Consider the following 17,877-nt stretch of genomic DNA (forward strand, 5'->3'; position numbering starts at 1 on the left):
TTAAAAGTATTCCAGTTTAATATCTGATGAAATACCTATAGTAATAGAGCTTTTTTGACACCCCCCCAAAAATCTTAATTTTATTTAACAATTTGCACTTGCCCATATAGTTGATAATATTAACATTACTTGTCAGAATAATAAGATGTTCAGCAATGATGAAACTGAAGCTAAATTTAAAGCAATAGAATGGGACTAATAATATTCAGCATTTTGTCTGTTTTCCATAAGATTAGCGCCAGCGGACTTACCCGCCGGTGACGTTTGCAGGAGGGTCGGGCAGACACCGGACTCCTGGTGGCCGCCATCTTGGGTCTCGGTCGAAGTCTCGCGAGGCAAGACTTCGGCCGAGAGTCAGGCCAACGTGGCCTGACTGCTGACAGGTCCGGGCGGGGCTTGCCGGCCCTATTTAAGGGGGCGCTGGCCCGGGCTCGGCCTTTTCGCCCGGACCCTGCAGCAGAGCAGACACTCGGCTGGGTGCCTGCTCTCTCGGTGGCCATTTTGGACGGCCTCGTGTCACGCGTCCGCCATTTTGTGGCCTCCTGAGTTCGGCGGAAAGGCCTTTTCAGTGCGGCGGGAGCCGCTTCTTCTCTGCGGAGCCAGCATCGGCTGGTGGCCGCCCGCGGTTTGCCTGCTCCGGTTTCTTCGGGATCGGGGGGTTGTGGGCGCCCATTGGGGCGGTGCGGCTTGGCGCCTCCCTTCCTCGAGGGGGGTATTCGGGTTGGGGGGTGCGACTCTGCCCAGGGGTAAACACCCTGGGTGGGCTACTTCAACTCCGGGCTCCCACGGGGAGGAGGAGGGCGGTGGGGCTTTCTTTGCCACCGCTGTGTGGGTGGTCTGCATCTGGGCCTCCCTTGATAAGGCCTGGTGGTTGGCCTTGCTGCCCGGGGATAATTCCTTTAATATTAGCTATATTAATAAGGGTATGGCCCCAAAGAAGAGGCAAGCTCGCCCCCCCCCCGGCCCAACCAGCAGTGCGGCCTAGGAGGGCTCTGAGGCCTTCTGCCCGGGCTCGGGCTAGCATGGAGGGGCCCCCTGGGGTGGTCCCACCAGAGGGGGTGGTGGGGTTTATGCCCCCAGCCCCTCACCCCGATGTTTCTCCCTCTCTTTCTTGGGCCAGGGTCCTGGAGAGGTTGGATGAGTTGGAGCATTGGCGGTCCAGATCGGGCCCGGGCGGGCCCCCCCTGCCTACATCGGCAGCCTGGGGAAGAGATCCGGAGGAGGAGGTAGCCCAGGCCGGGCAGATGGCCCAGACCGGGCAGATGGCCCAGACCGGGCAGATGGCCCAGACCGGGCAGATGGCCCAGTCAGGGCAGATGGCGGCGTTGCAGGTCCCTGCACGGATGGGCCCCCCATGGATGTCTTCAACCCCGTATGGGACAGGTGAGGCTGCACCACACATGTCCTCCACTTCGCTCCTTCCCTTACCCGGTTCAGGGCTTAACCTGCCGGGTTTGGGGAGTGGGGCTAGTTTTATGGGGCCCCTGTCAGGTACATGCGGCCAGGTTTGGTCCCTGCCGGCTCTGCCGGCAGTGGCGCCGGGGGTAGTTTTTCCACCGGGGTCTGGGGTGGGGTGTTGGACCCCTCCAGCGTCCGCTATTATGCCCCCGCCCCCTTTGGTGTACCCACCGGGGCTAGGGGTGTTGGGAACGGGGGCCTCCACCGTGTGGGACCCGTTCGCCAGCCTCAAGGCTGGGGCCATCCCATGCGGGCTACCAGCCACTCCCCTGGGGTTCCACCTCCACCCGTCGGTGAAGGAGGCGATTTGGAGGGGGGAGTATGTGGACCTCTTCTCCCTATTGAACAGAGAGGTCCCCAAGCAGGACAAGGATGTAGTGCCCGGGGAAAAGCCTAAAAAGACCAAAGTCACCAAGTGTTTCAGCTCATGGCTGTACGCTTTCCTGACTTACGCCTCAGTTGTGATTCAAAGGCAGCCGGCTAGGGCCGCTTCCATGCTCAAATATATTGACCTAATTGCTAGGGCTCATTTTGAGTATAAAGGTACTATCTGGCAGCATTACGACACAGGTTTTAGGATGCGGCTGGCTCACGACCCCTCCCTGCCCTGGGATATGGTGGTGCCGGACCTATGGTTCCAGGCCACATATATGTCCGGCAAGGAAGGGTGCGACAGGACCGATAGCGGTCATTTTATGGAGGAGGAGCCCGCGGCTTCCACACCAGCCAAGGCGGCTATGGGGGGAGCGGGGAAGGGAGCCTCCCCTGCGTGTCATGAGTTTGCTGCAAAAGGGGCGTGTTTTCGTCCCTTTTGCAAATACAAACATGCATGCGGGAATTGTGGGGGGACCCATGCCTCCGTGTGCCCCCGCCCCAAGAAGGGGGCGGAAACAAAGGGTGGGGGTCCAGCAAAACCACCCCCACCTACTGGGGGGAAAGGGGGCCAGCCCAATTAATTTAAAAGCACTTGAGGGTTGGTTGGTTGACTACCACCCTCGCTCGAGAGCGGCTGCTCTCTTGCTAGGTTTCTCAAAGGGATTCAGGATCCCTTACATGGGGGTTAGGAAGGCCTTCATGTCCGACAACCTTAGATCGGTTGTGGGACATGAAGACACCGTTAGGGAAAAGATTCGGAAGGAGGTGGCCGAGGGCAGGGTCCTCGGGCCTTTCCCGGAGCTGCCCTTCCCGAATCTTAGGGTATCCCCATTAGGGGTGGTCCCCAAAAAGGCGAGTGGTGAATTTAGGTTGATTCACCATTTGTCTTTTCCCAAAGGGGAGTCAGTGAATGATTTCATTCCTGATGAACTTTGTTCAGTCCGGTACGCATCCTTTGATGCGGCTGTGGCCATGGTTAGGGAGTGTGGGGTTGGAGCCTTTATGGGTAAATGCGACATTAAGTCGGCATTCCGGCTCCTCCCCATACACCCAGACGACTTCGAGCTGTTGGGCTTCCACTTTGAAGGTGGTTTTTATGTGGACAGAGCTTTACCCATGGGTTGCTCTGTTTCGTGCTCTCTGTTTGAGAGCTTTAGCACCTTCTTGGAGTCGGCGCTCAGGAGGCGCAGTGGTCTGGGCTCGGTCGTTCACTACCTTGATGATTTCTTGATGGCAGGGCCTGCGCGTTCGGAGCAATGCTTTGCTCTAATGCGGGACTTCGAAGCCCTTTGTGCTCAGTTGGGGGTGCCCTTGGCCTCTGAGAAGACCGAAGGCCCCGCTACCAAGATTACCTTCCTTGGTATTGAATTGGACTCAGAGGAGCAGTCTTCTAGACTGCCCCTGGACAAGTTGAATAAAATCAGGGGTAAGCTTGATCTCGTCTTGGGCTGCAGGAAGGTCACCCTTCGGCAGCTCCAGGAGTTGGCAGGGATCCTTAATTTTGCCTGCCGGGTCATTGTACCGGGCAGGGCTTTTTCTAGGAGGTTATACACTGCGATGAAGGGGCTCCGTTTGCCCCTTCATCGTACCCGCTTATGCACAGGGGTCAGGGCTGACCTCTGCGTGTGGCGGGAGTTTTTGGAGCAATTCAACGGACTGTCTTTTTGGAGGCACGAGCTTCTTTTGGAAGCTGAGTTGCAGCTCTGTTCAGACACCGCGGGGACTTGCGGTTTTGGGTAGTGTTAGGGGACCAGTGGTGCTGGTCGGCTTGGCCTCCGGAATGGAGCGCCTCTACTCTGGTTAAGGATTTGACTTTTTTGGAGCTCTTCCCCTTGATAGTGGCCCTGGAGCTTTGGGGGGAGCAGTTTAGGGACAAGACTGTGCATTTTTGGTGCGACAACCTAGTGGTCGTCCACGTTGTGAATGCCCTGTCCTCTAAGAGTGACAGGGTCATGCGGCTTGTCCGCCATTTTGTGCACAGGTCCTTGTCCCTAAACGCGTTGTTTTTGGCCAGACACGTCCCTGGGTTGGATAACGGGGTGGCTGACGCCCTGTCCCATGGTCAGTTGTCCAGGTTTCAGACCCTGGCCCCGTGGGCCCGAGAGGCGCCAGAGGCATTTCCCGGCCACCTTTGGAGCCTGGGCGGGCTCCTGAGCAGTGGAGAGAAGAGGCCTCCAGGGCTATCGCCCTCTCGGTAGCACCAGGCACCCTGAGGGCTTACCAGCACGCAGGTAAGGAGTTTGGGGATTTCCGGCTAGATAGGGGTTACCCCCATAGTTGGCCTGCCCCAGTTGAACACCTGGCGGAATTTTGTGTCCAACTTAGGCAGCGTGGCCTTTCAGTTAGGACAATTAGGTCCCGGTTAGCCGGCCTCACATAGAGCTTAGCGCGGCCACGGACCAGTCTGTTTGTCCGGTGGCCGCTTTACAACACTATTGTAGCTTGAGGGGGTCGGGGCAAGGGTACCTTTTTAAACATCAGGACGGTACCCCGCTGACCCGTTATCAATTCTGGGTGTTAGTGTCCAGAGCAATGGCTCAGGTAGGCATGGATCCCGCCGGCTATGGAACACATTCGTTCCGTATCGGTGCCGCCACTAGCGCGGCACTTTCTGGTTTCCCAGCCCAGAGGATTCGGGAGATCGGCCGCTGGCGGCCAGCGGCATATTTGGGTTATGTTAGGCCCACTGAGGATTCAGGGCAGGGCTTAGGCTAGATAACCTCTCTGTCTCCTCTTCCAGGTCCCCATGCCAATACGAAACCAACGGCGCTGCTGTGCGGCCACAGCATGATATTTTGGGCCGGCCGCTCAGCAGCCAGAAGCGCCATCGGGACCAAGTTGTCATTGGGACGGTGGGTCAAGGTCGTTTGGATGGGCCGAAGAGGTATGTGGTGGGAGGGACTCCTGCCGGCGTTGCTGGGGGGGCAGCATCCCACGGCTGCACCCGGCGGTACTGGGCGGGCGGCTTCCCAGGGCCGCGCCCAGGTTGGACTGGGAGGGCGGCATCCCATTGCTGCGCCCAGATGGCTGGTCTTGCATCTCGGTGGCAATGACCTGTGCCTGCTTGGGGGTCTGCCATTGATCATCCAGGTGAGTGAAGACCTGCGGCGGCTTCGCATGGTGTGGCCCAACACGCAAGTGGTGTGGTCAGAGATCCTCCCGAGGATCACGTGGAGGGACGCCATTTCCCTTAGGGCCATTCACCGGGTCAGGCGTAGAGTAAATAAGGCCCTGGGCAGGATAGTCAGGGAATTAGGTGGGGTTGTAGTGGCCCATCCCCTCATCACTGTAGATCGGCCGTGGCTTTACCGGGCCGACGGCGTTCACCTGTCAGAACAGGGGAACGCCATTTTCTTACAGGACCTGCAGCGTTCTCTGCGTGAGCTGGCGCAGCTAGAGGGGGGAGTCGGGGGGCCAAGATAGAGATCTGACCCCCGCTCCGTGGCAGGTTAGGGGCGGAAAACTGGCTGGTGGTTTAGCAACTGCGTGTTCTCCCTTGGGCATCTTTGGGGATGATTGACAGGTTCTCTCCAAGCTTGTGGTGGAAGCGACCTGAGCAGTTGGGGGAAACCTGTCTTTGGGTCCCGCACCTTTAAGTCCCCTGTTAGGGGTTAGCCGGCGGGACCCCCCTCATGCAAGTGCATGGCAGGGTCTCAGGTGAGGGAGGGGACCCTCACCTGGACTAGCATGGAGCTATGCCCATAAGTTGCCCAGGAAGTTTATCTGACGTCATTTTCCGCCCCGGAAGCATTTGTTTGACCCTGCAGGTCCATTGTTTGGGTCATAGTTAGGTATGTTAATTTATGCTAATTTAATTGAATAAATTATGCTAATTTATTATTAATAAAAATGACCCAGTTTAAATCCAGCTCTTGTGTCCGTGTCGTTACTCCGTCTCTTCTGCAAATCCTTTGTATAGGATTTCCATATGGAATTCTCTGTTTTTCTGTTTCCTAAAGGAAATCAACTCTGACTTTGGAACGACAAATACTGAAGCTGAAACTCTAGACAAATAATACGGTGTTTTAAACTAAGCAGGCTAAGCCTAATCTTATTAAAACTTATTAAACTTGTCCTTCCTGTAATAGCAAAGAGACAACATATCAAATGCCACAGACATTAGAAGACAAAATGCACATTTCACACTTTGAAACATTTAACAAAAACTAAATATATGAGATATGATAATATAATCAAACACAAGAAAAATGACTATACTACCTTTGAATATTGTGGTTTGTCATCTTCATAATGAATTTCGACATAATCAGCAGATAATAAGTCACTACAAAGAAGCAAAGGAAAATGTGTCAGTATAATTTGCTATATAAAACTTTATTCATTGTGAATAAAGAATAACCAAGAGTAATTATTCCTGATGAAATATTATAAATGAAAATCTGGATTTGCATATTGCATATTATTGCATATTTAAGAAATATGGAAATTTTGCATTCTAGTCCTGCTTTAGGTACAGACTTTGGACAGCCCCCCCCTCTCTCTCAGACATAGAAAGAATGCCTGCATCACAAAAAATGTACCTGAAATAATGTTAATTAGTTTTATACATAAATAGCATTTATAGCATACATTGCTTTATTGCACTGCTCAAGAAAATTCACAGAACATTAAAGCCCATAATTCAATACATAGGCTGGCAATCAGTGCCCTCTTCAATGGTTTGCATAAGAAAGCAATAATTTTAGAAATAACAAATAGCTTAAAATAGCATACTTTTAAAACATTTGCATAATTGTCCTAATTCAACTTGAACGTCAATGTTATTACTGCTAAAACCAAACAACAATAAAAGATAAGGAAATAATGCCATACAAAATCAGTCATAGTGTATTCAGGACCATGCCATTAGATACCTCTACCTTTATCACACCTGATTCAAGGTATAGAGATTCACTAGAAACACAATAAGGCACATAAAGTGACACACTGGTGAGTTTGGACTGGACTTATTCCATGGAGGCAAAGCTAAAAAAATGTCCAAGAAAACTTTCCATTTAGTCATCTGGGACAAAGATTCAGCTTGAAATTACTTAAGGGTTGGTAGAATTCCTAAAAGGTCAATAAGGGGATTTCATAAGTGCACCAGCATGGCCTACCGTCCCTGTCCTAATGTTTCCCTCTTATTAGTATCCACATCATGTATATAAACAGTGTAATATCTATGTATACTACCAATACATGCTTGACAAAAATAAATAAAATAAATAAATAAATAAAATAAAAATAAACTTCCTTTCATCTCTGAGCTGAGCTTTTTTGGGCACTCAGAACAACAGAGCTGCCATGTGCCCTTCATCTGCTTGAGGCATGAAATCGCATGCTTATTACAATGAACCTTAATACTGTACAGGAATAGTTCTTTGGTCTTCTGGCCAAACCTCAATTTTATATGTTTACATACTGGCAGAGGATCCATTCAATCAACTCTGATAGGTAATTGCTAGTAACGAAGAGTAAGAATCTCCCATATTTACTTTGGCTAATTTCTTCCATAAAATATTTCTGTTCATAGAACCAAAACCCACATTGAGTTATATAACAGTGGTAAACAGTTTCCTGCCATTACAGTGATCCCTCGAGTATCGCGAGGGTTACGTTCCAAGACCCCTCGCGATACTCGATTTTTCGGGATGTAGGGTTGCGGAAGTAAAAACACCATCTGCACATGCGCACCACTTTTCCATGGCGGGTGAGCTCGCCGCTCGCCATGGAAAAAGGGCACGCATGCGCAGATGTTTTTACTTCCGTTACATACAGCTCGCTGCCCGCATGCCGCTTGTCCGCCGCCCGTACGCACGCCGCTTGTCCCCCGCCCGCACGCCCGCTGCTTGTCCCCAGCCCGCACGCACGCCGCTTGTCCGCACGCCGCTTGTCCGACGCACAGCCGCCCGCCGCTTGTCCCCCGCCCGCCGCCCGCCGCTTGTCCCCCGCACGCACGCCCGCCGCTTGTCCCCAGCCCGCACGCATGCCGCTTGTCCGCACGCCGCTTGTCCGACGCACACCCGCCCGCCGCTTGTCCCCCGCCCGCCGCCCGCCGCTTGTCCCCCGCACGCACGCACGCCGCTTGTCCCCCGCCCGCCGCCCGCCCGCCTGCTGCTTGTCCACCGCCCGCCGCCCGCCCATCGCTTGTCCGCACGCCGCTTGTCCGCACGCCGCTTGTCCTATACACGGCTGGCCGGACTGCCGCTGCCCGGGCACGTCTCTCGCCTCCCACAAGGAGTCACGGTCGGGGGCTCACTTGGTGAGGGTCAGCCACGCGTCTGTCAACACCCCCGGCAAGGCGCTTGGGTCCTCGAGGGTCTCCAGCAGGGCCCGCATGCTTGAACCGTCGCAGGGTCCCATCACAGATTAATGACTCGAACGGGGTGAGAGGAAAAAAAAACCGTCTGGGAAGTTACCGCCCCCGTTCCTGGAGCGCACTTCCCGCGCTCGCGTTCCTTTTCTCCCGGGTTAAGATGGGGAAGCGCGGGAGCCGGAGCCTTGGGGGGCCGCTCTCGCCCAATCAACGTGCGGCGCGAGCCGGGGAGGCAGGGCGCCGAGAAGTCGAGCGCAGCCAATGCCTCTGCTCTCGCTGTTGCGAGGGAGGGTGCGGAACCATCGATCGATATGATCGGGTTTCCCCTTTGCTTGGGTGGCGGGAAGACCTAGGGAAGGTTCCTTCGGCCGCCCAGTCATATCGATCGATGGTTCCGCACCCACGCAAAGGGGAAACCCCATCTTCGGCTCCTCACTGCTACTGCGCTGCCGAGCAGATCAGCTGCTGGGCGGCCGAAGGAACCTTCCCTGGGTCTTCCCCGCCGCCCACGCGCCACTCGAGAGCAAGAGGGGGAGAGATAGAGAAAGAGAGAGAAGGAAAGAAAGAGATGAGAGAGGGAGGAAGAGAGTGTGAGAGAGGAAGAAGCAAGATAGAGAAAGAGAGAGAGAAAGAAAGATGAGAAGGGAAGGGAGTGACGTCATCGGGTGGAAAAATCGCGATATAGCGTTTCGCGAAGATCGAGATCGCGAAACTCGAGGGATCACTGTAGTTCATTGTTTTGTTGTAAAGTGATGTAAAATAAAACAATTATCTACTGTGGAGCATCTGTCTAAATCCAGTTTGTTCTTTCATTAAGATATTTTTTTTTTTTAGATTAGTCAATCTTCTATTTTGCTCAAAAAATGTTAGTATACATTTTAACCACAATTCCAATAAGGCTGCAGTAAGATTCTGTTATGTTTTGGGGCACCTCCGTCTACCATTTATAAGGGCGACTTATCACTGAACTGGGATGCAACCTGTGTTATTTGTATAGAACCCCCCTGCTAACAATCTGGTTAATAACCATATGGGAGTCCTGATTGCATCTTTACACTTGGCAACACTTTCCAGGAAATTAGAGTACATTTATGAATTTTTCTTTCATTAAAATATTTATTTTAATTAAAATATGAGCCTACAGAGTTGGTCTTCTCTGGATCCTGTCAACTAAAAGCTACCTTGTAGGGTCCGGGCTGCCCCCACCCTACTGGTCTTCCAGAAAGCTGTAAAGACCTGGTTTTTTCAGTAGGCATAGGGCCATTGACTAGATGATGTACCATCGAGATCTGGCCATAAAAGGTACGTATGGTTTTTAATTGTTTTTATATTGTTTTTTAGATGTTTAATATTAATATTGTACATCTGGGTTTTTTTCTTTTTTGGTTGTGAGCCACCCAGAGTCCTTAGAGTGTTGGGCAGCATACAAATTGAATCAAATAAATAAATTGAACAAAATAAGTGAGAACCATAGAGATAGACTTACTTGTTCAGGGAGAGGTCAAGAATAAACATAGAATTGAAAGCTTCAATCTGGAAACTTGCCTGAGCTAGATGCACAGCCTGAAAAAAAAGAAGAGAAGAATGTGAGGACAGAAATGGAGACAAAAATATAAACAAGAATTTTTTTTACTGTTGCACTTATTCAACTGAATACAAATAATATGTACACATCTTGTGTACAAGTGCGTCATGCAAAGCTATCTGAGACTTTGTATTGAGTTTGTAGAAACCCCGCACCAAAAGTGGATTGCATTCTCTGTAATATGGACACCACCATCTGTGAGCTGCATCCATGATTTTCCTAGCTTCTTTGTACACTAAATTGGGGGGGGGGGGGGGGTTTGTCATGGGTGGCTAGATTTCAGTTATAGTTAATACTCCTCTGAAGTGATAGTGTGTTGCTATTAGCCTTAAAAGGGGCAGTGGAGTGACCTCTCTTGAATAAATCATACCTTGATCCAGCCTTGCATGATAGCCATCAACCAACTTTTTCTTCTTATTGAAGTTTGTAGATTTTTTTTTAGTGGTGGCTGAGCTATATATTATCTTAAATGAAATAGATTATCTAACTCTTGTCTGACTGGATTCAGGTTCAAGCATGAGATTGTTCACTCTAGTAAGCATCCTACAACGACACCTGTAGAATGGGAGTTTTCCCCTGCTACTAGATTTATTCAAAACTTGTAGCTTTTGGCTCCACTGATAATAATATTCTACTAGATTGTGTATGAGCCAGAGGCACAATTTTGCAGTAGTTCCACTCCTGCCATGAGGAAGGAAAAGAGCTCAAGTCTATGGGTATTTAAAGAATTTAAATTCTTTACCACTTCCATGTAAAGAATTCAGATCCTCCCCATTTCTTTTTAACATCCATACAAAGCTGCTGGTTTGGGCTGAGATATAATGCATTGATGATACTCAAGAAAATTTGTTAACCCAGGTTATATTAGATATGCTGTAGAAATGTTGGTGGTTATAAATTTACACTTAATCCAAGCAGGACAAAATTTCTATTTATCCAGATATATTTAGGATTTAAAATGCTATCAATATTGATACAGATTGATCTATTCCCCACGAAAGAACAGGTTTGCAGTATGGTTGCTTCTGAATGTTTACATAGCTGAGCATTTTTAATAGTTTTACTGTTTTCTACAATTTTCTAGAGTTTTATACTTCACTATTCCAGCTTTTGTGATTGTGGTTCCTGCTAATGCTATACATGTTTTCAGTCTGTTAAACTTATAATGAAAATAAAATAAAAACCCATACTTATACAAATCACAGCATCCAAACCCATACCCATAAAAATCATACCTAAAACAAAATGTGAAAGCACTAGAACTAGCAGATTAATTTTAGATGAAAGAGCTACTTAATTATAAATGATTTTGGTGGAAAGTATCAAGAAAAGAATCAAACAAGCCTCTGAAGTATAAGATTTTTACATCTTAATGCTGCTGTTAAAAATAACTTTTTGTTCCCACCAGAAGCACTTCAAAAACTGGCAAAATGAACGATGGGCCTATCAATAGTTTAGCAGGCACAGCAGGAAATATATATATATTAGCTTTCAAGCTACTTAGTAGCACTTTTAATTGAATCTGGGTTCAAAATGAATTCTTAATCTGTTAAAACAGTAACACAAGATTAGCATACTTGCTATATAATCAACTATCTGGGAATTTCACATTTCTCAGATGCATTTTATTACTTGAAATAATCCAGAAAGGATTAAGGGGGACCAGCAATGCCTCTTTAGTTAAAGAATACCCACCCACCCCATGTGTTAAGAGACAATTTTGCTGGAAACCAGTCAGACTTCCCCAAATATGCCTATAAGTAGCAGCTCAAGAAGCAATTTCTGGTTCACCATTCACTGCATTTGCACAAATGCTTAAGTAGAACTATAATAACCATTAGACAGCAGCAAAAAGTTGAATCTATAGAAGAGAATATATATAGCTCAGGGTTGAGTACTGTGAAATCCTGTGTGGCTTTGTAATTTACTTGCAGATGTTTCATTGCCAGATTAGGTGACATCTTTAATGTTATTTTGTTATCTAGTCACTAAAGACGTTGCCTTAGTATGGTGATGCAACATCTGCAAGCCAACAACCAAGCGCAGGAAGCACTAAGGACTCCACAAAGAGTTGAATACTTGAGGAACAGTATTATTAGTGTATAGAGTTGTTTCAATAGCTAGGAGATTACAACGCTAATGAAGAGTAGTAGTTTGGCTGGCAACTAACTAGCTCTGTTGTGGTGTATGTTTGCTTGTTTCCTAAGGTGCACCACAGGAGAGCAAGATAGTTTCACACCAAAGGAGAAAAACAAGCGGCTCTTCCAGCAGTGTCCCCCTCTCTCCACCAGAGCTGCCTTGCAAATAGGTGTGAAAATTAGGAAGGTTCAGAGCTGGCAGGAATCTGACCACCTGTATGAAGTACCAGTTTGTTCCCCCCACCGAAGTGGTACTTATTTAACTACTCTCATAGAACATACTTTCAAACTGCTAGGTGGCAGAAGTTGAGGCAAGTGACAGGAGCTCACTCCAACACACAGTGCTAGAGCTTGAATCGCAAAGCAGATGTCATTTCCAGCATCATTAAGTCACTGAGCCATCATGCCTCTTGAGGAAGAGTGAACATTTGGCAGATAGGAAGCAACAGCTTTAGCAATGAAATCAAGCTCAGGATTACTACTATATGAATTTTGCCAAATTAAAAATATAACAACTTATGCTCTCCCCAAATGGACATAGCTAGACAGGATATTCAATTATCATGAGCAGTAGCTGTTACTACCTAGAATCTAAACAAATATTGTGACCAAAAGGTATAAAGGATGTTTAACCCTCCTCTTCATCATAGCTGCTAAGAAAACTTTCCTCAATCAAAGTTAGTCACACCAAATAAAAGTTTCTGTTGATTCTAACAGAACCTTTTCTCTTGATACAAACAGCTGCTGGGGAGGGAACCCATTTTTGTCAGTACCTTCATGCAAAGGAAAAAGTTAAATAACCTCCCTTCAGTGCAATCTCAGGGTTCAACATATATATTTATGTCAGCTTCTTTAAAAACTCATTTGAAAATGCTCTCCAGTGAGTCCTTAATATCTGAAAATATCCACAAAGTGCTATATCAGTTTATATTACAGAGACAAAAACTAAAAAATGTGTTCCTTCTGAGCCTAACAAAATAGTTTGTATATGCATAGGTTTAGTCAAGGTTGGGTACACTGAAACTATATGGTGAATCTTGCAGAAATAGTTCTACATGGTAAAATGCTCACCATTTAAAACAGTATTTTTTTTAAAAAAACAATGACACATCATAATGACCTTGGGAGTCTTCTAGTTCCACACCCTGCTCAATCAGGAGCCTCTATATCAGTGATGGTGAACCTTTTTTCCCTCGGGTGCCGAAAGAGCATGCATGCACGCATGCTATTGCGCATGCGTGAGTGCCCATACCCATAATTCAATGCCTGTGAAGGGTGAAAACAGCTTCCCCCATCCCCCAGAGGCTCTCTGGAAGGCGGAAATGACCTGTTTCCCAACTTCTGGTGGGCCCAGTAGGCTTGTATTTTGCCTACCCCAGGCTCCAAAAGCTTCCTTGGAGCAGGGAGAGGGTAAAACGTCCTCCCCCATACCCTCGGAGGCTCCCTGGAAGCAAAAAAACGTCCTCCCAGCCCCTCTGTGTGAGCAAAAAATCAGCTGGCTGGCACATCTATGCACATTGGAGCTGAGCAAGGACAATGGCTTGCGTGCCAACAGATATGTCTCCGCGTACCACCTATGGCACCCGTGCCATAGGTTCGCCATCACTGCCCTATATCATTGCAAATAAGTAGCTGAATAGCTTTCCTGACTCTTCTTAAAAGCCCCCAGTGATGAAGCACCCACAACTTCTGAGGGCAAGCCATTTCAATGGTTTATTGTTCTGTTAGGACATTTCTCCTTAGTTCTAGAATGCTTCTCTCCTTGTTTAGTTTCCATCTATGCTTCTTTGTCCTGTCTTCAAGTCTTTTAGAGTTCACCCTCTTTTCTTTGTAGCAGCCCCTTAAATATTGGAACATTAGAATCATGTTCTCCAGCCCATTTTTTCATTAGATTAGATATATCTAATTACTGTAACCATTCTCCATATATTTTAGCCTCTAGCCCCCTAATAATTCTTTTTTGCTCTTCTCTACACTCTTGCTAGAGTTTCAACATCTTTTTTGATATTGTGGCAACCCAGCTGATAATTTGCATTATTTTAGAAAGTCATTGAGGCCACCTGGAGGTTTATCTGTGTCCGCAGGGTCACATAATAATAATAATAATAATAATAATAATAATAATAATAATAATAATAATAATAATAATAATTTATTAGATTTGTATGCCGCCCCTCTCCGAAGTAGTGCAAATGGAGCTTCTTGGAATTGATGAAAGGACTGTAGACTGTAGAGAGATGATGACATATCCCTCACCCTCTGTTAAGAGAGGAATATTCAATTTTGTAGACTGGAGATAGATGATGACATATCCCACCCCCCCAAGAGAGGACTATTCAATTTTGTAGACAGGAGATAGATGATGACATATCCTCCCCCTTAAGAGAGGGTTATTCAATTTTGACATAGATGGGCTTTTTGATCCCTCTTTCAAACCAGTAGTCCTCTCGGTCCAAAACATGGACTTTGCTATCTTTGTTTTTTAAATGCAGATGGACTGCCGAATCTAATCCTGATGGGTTTGTTCTCCTATGTTGTGCCATTTGTTTATTAGGTGGTTTTTTTTGTTTCCCCAATGTACAGATCTGCACAGCAATCATGTGTACTGCATATAACCAAGTTGCTCAATTTGTATCTGGGTGTTTTATGCTTGGATGGACAAAATCCACATGTATGTTCAGTGGTGGGTTGCTTCTGGTGCAGTAGGTGACTGTGCACGGTAGCAGCCGCCAGATTGTGCAATTTGTGAGTGACCGCTCCTCTGCCGGTCCTTCGGGCGCCACCATCTTTTTTTCTTTTTTAAATTTTTGATCTGCGCATGCACAGAAGCAAAATCTCATAAGGGGATGAACACACCAGTGTCCCCTCATGAGACTTTGGTGCATTTTTTTGCTTCCTGTGCATGCGCGGAAGCAAAATCACGCTGGGGATGCACGCAGGTGAGAATCCCCACGCTGCGCACACAGCGCACCGGTAGCAGCAGATAAGAGCAATCTGCCCCTGTGTATGTTGTGTTGCTGAAGAGCCTCCTGAGCTATTCAGATATTCCTGCAATGTATGGAATTGCTTCATTTCTTGTTCTCTTTGTCTGCTATGGAGGAGTTCCTGCTGGGTCTTTTTGGGGAGGGATTTGATGAAGGCCCTCTTGGGATAGCCACATGTTCTGAGGGATTCCTTGATGTGTTTTAGTTCTTTTCCTTTCACATCTTTGCTGGTAGGCAGTCCTTCAGCTGGCTGGTGTACGGTTCTGATAACTCCTATTTTGTGCTCCATTGGGTGGTGAGAAGCAAAACGTAAGTATTGATCTGTGTGTGGGGTCTTTTTGTAAACTTTAATGTTAAAGCTTCTTTCTTCCTTAATGTGTACTGCACAGTTCAGGAAGGGTAGATTATTTTCCTTAACATCTTCCCATGTGAATTTGATATATCTGCCCACAGAGGTGATATGTTTGGTGAAAAAATATGGCTGCGCCAGAGGTTCGCCTACATGGAAGAGATAGAAACCAAAGCCCTAACCTCCTTCACAGGAATTCCACCCACTCATTGGTGAACGATATTTGGGTCAAGGTCAAAATACCAGAATTGGAAGCATTCACCAAGCATATCAACTCTGCGGACAGATACATCAAATTCATTGTCTAGTCTTCCTTGTCTGTGCAGTACAAAGATGGAGGGAGGTGGGCTAAAATACATCAAGGAAGCCCTCAGAACATGTGGCAATCCAAATGGATTTCATCAAATCCCCAAAAAGACCCAGCAGGAGCTCCTCTATAATAGACAAAGAAGAAAAGAATAAATGAAGCAATGCTGTCATTCCCTACATTGCAGGAATATCTGAAAAGTTCAGGAGGCTCTTCAGCCAACACAGCATACGTGCACACTTTAAACCCATGAATACACTAAGGCAGAAGCTTGTCAACCCCAAGGATAAAATCACCCAGACACAAATTGAACAACCTGGTATATGCAATACAGATATGAGAAATGTACAGAACTGTACACTGGGGAAACAAAACAAACTACTTCATAAAATCATGCCACAACATAGGAGAACAAACCCATCAGGATTAGATTCAGTAGTCCATCTGCATTTAAAAGACAAAGGCCTCTTGTTTGAAGATAGCAAAGTCCACATTTTGGACAGAGGACCACTGCATTGAAAGAGGGGTCAAAGAGGCCATCTATGTCAACATTGAATAGCCCTCTCTCAACAGAAGGGGAGGGATACATCATCATCTATCTCTAGTCTACAGCTCTGTCTTTTCATCAGCTCCAAGAAGGCTCCACACCCATTTGCATTACTCAGGTGATGCTGAGGACACAGATAAACATTCAGGTGGCCTCAGAAACTTTCTAAAAAGATGCAAATTGCCAGCTGTCTGCAAGGAATATAAATCCATCTATTTCCCACCAGCCGGTCAGAATTGAAGAAGCTTTTTGTCTAAGAAGCAAAATGTGTTCAAAGTAAAACAAGGAAATCCATTTGCCTCTGGAAAAAATCACCTTTGGGATAACCATGACCTGGATAACTGAGAATCTCCATAGACACCTAGTAAGAAAACTTATAGTTTCATTTCAAATTTAAATTATAAGATTTTTTGCATTATACTACGTATGCCTTTTCAGCATTTTGGTGGGGGGTTTTTTACATGTCCATCACATATAATAAAAGTTCTTTCTGATTCATGACATTTTCAACATTGATTGCTATATGGTTTGTCAATCTTAGTTGTTATTGTTAGAATAGGATAATTTTTTTTGATACATCTCATTTGATGCAAAATGTTCTCTTTGGCTCTTGGGTCTCCCAGCTAGTTTTGTGACTAAATGGGGCTAGAATTCATGATGTCCCAGTTTCTACCCCAGTAAATTAATCACAACACCAAATTAGCCTTCTAAGATTAATTCATAGACTGTAAATGGCCTACAAGACCTGACATTTAGTATTCCATCACCTCCCTCTTTATATATATATATATTATATAATAATACAGTGATCCATTGTCCTACAAACTTAATTGGTTCCAGGACGAGGTTCTAAAGGTGAAAAGTTTGTAAGACAAAACAATGTTTCCCATAGGAATCAATGGAAAAGCGATTAATGCGTGCAAGCCCAAAATTCACCCCTTTTGCTAGCCAAAGCGCCCGTTTTTGCGCTGCTGGGATTTCCCTGAGGCTCCCCTCCATGGGAAAGCCCACCTCCGGACTTCTGTGTTTTTGCGATGCTGCAGGAGAATCCCAGCAGGGTAATCCCAGCATCGCAAAAACGAGCGCTTCGCTGGCAACGGAAGTCCAGAGGTGGGGTTTCCCAATGAAGGGATCATCAGTGAAATCGCAGCATCGCAAAAACACCGAAGTCCTCAAAACCCCACCTCCGGACCTCTGTGTTTTTGCAATGCTGCGATTTCACTGATGCTCCCTTCACTGGGAAACCCCACCTCCAGACTTCCGTTGCCAGCAAAGCGCCCATTTCTGCACTGCTGGGATTCCCCTGCTAGGATACCTCTGCAGCCTCACAAAAACATGGAAGTCCAGAGGTGGGGTTTCCCATGGAGGGGAGCCTCAGGGAAATCCCAGCAGCATAAAAATGGGTGCTTCACTGGCAACGGAAGTCCAGAGGCAGGGCATCCCAGCAGCGGCGGTGGGTTTGTAAGGTGAAAATAGTTTGTAAGAAGAGGCAAAAAAATCTTAAACCCCGGGTTTGTATCTTGAAAAGTTTATACGACGAGGCGTTTGGAAGACGGTATATGTAAAAACGTGTGAGAATTCTCAAATTGTTTCTATCTTCCAACAAGCTTGGATACAACATGAAAATTATTTTTAAAAAGATATTAATACTAATCGACATGTATCAAACTCTTCTTGGACTATACCTTAAGGGAGTGGCTGGATTTTCTCACCCCAGCTACTGCACCTGGGCAGGTAGCGAAATCGCGTGTGGACACGCCAGTGATTGGGTTATTTTTCAGGACTGAAATCATGACTCGTTAAAACACTCATTCAGAT

At 46.9% G+C, this 17,877-nt stretch overlaps 1 protein-coding gene across 4 annotated transcripts in view; it reads right to left on the bottom strand.

Annotated features, from left to right (window-relative positions):
* Positions 1 to 17,877, bottom strand: part of ADAM23 (ADAM metallopeptidase domain 23) — a 91,341-nt gene that overhangs the window by 65,379 nt on the left and 8,085 nt on the right. For all 4 annotated transcript variants that reach the window (XR_011557313.1, XM_070731982.1, XM_070731984.1 and 1 more), the window contains exons 3-4: positions 9,636 to 9,712; positions 6,055 to 6,118 (exon numbers count right to left, since the gene is read on the bottom strand). Coding sequence is in view for 3 of the 4 variants with exons in the window: in XM_070731982.1 (XP_070588083.1) it covers positions 6,055 to 6,118; positions 9,636 to 9,712 (141 nt within the window). In the remaining variant the exon portion in view is untranslated. The remainder of the gene's footprint in view (positions 1 to 6,054; positions 6,119 to 9,635; positions 9,713 to 17,877) is intronic.

Source organism: Erythrolamprus reginae, chromosome 1, assembly GCF_031021105.1.
Source record: "Erythrolamprus reginae isolate rEryReg1 chromosome 1, rEryReg1.hap1, whole genome shotgun sequence".
NCBI classification, from domain to species: domain Eukaryota; kingdom Metazoa; phylum Chordata; class Lepidosauria; order Squamata; family Dipsadidae; genus Erythrolamprus; species Erythrolamprus reginae.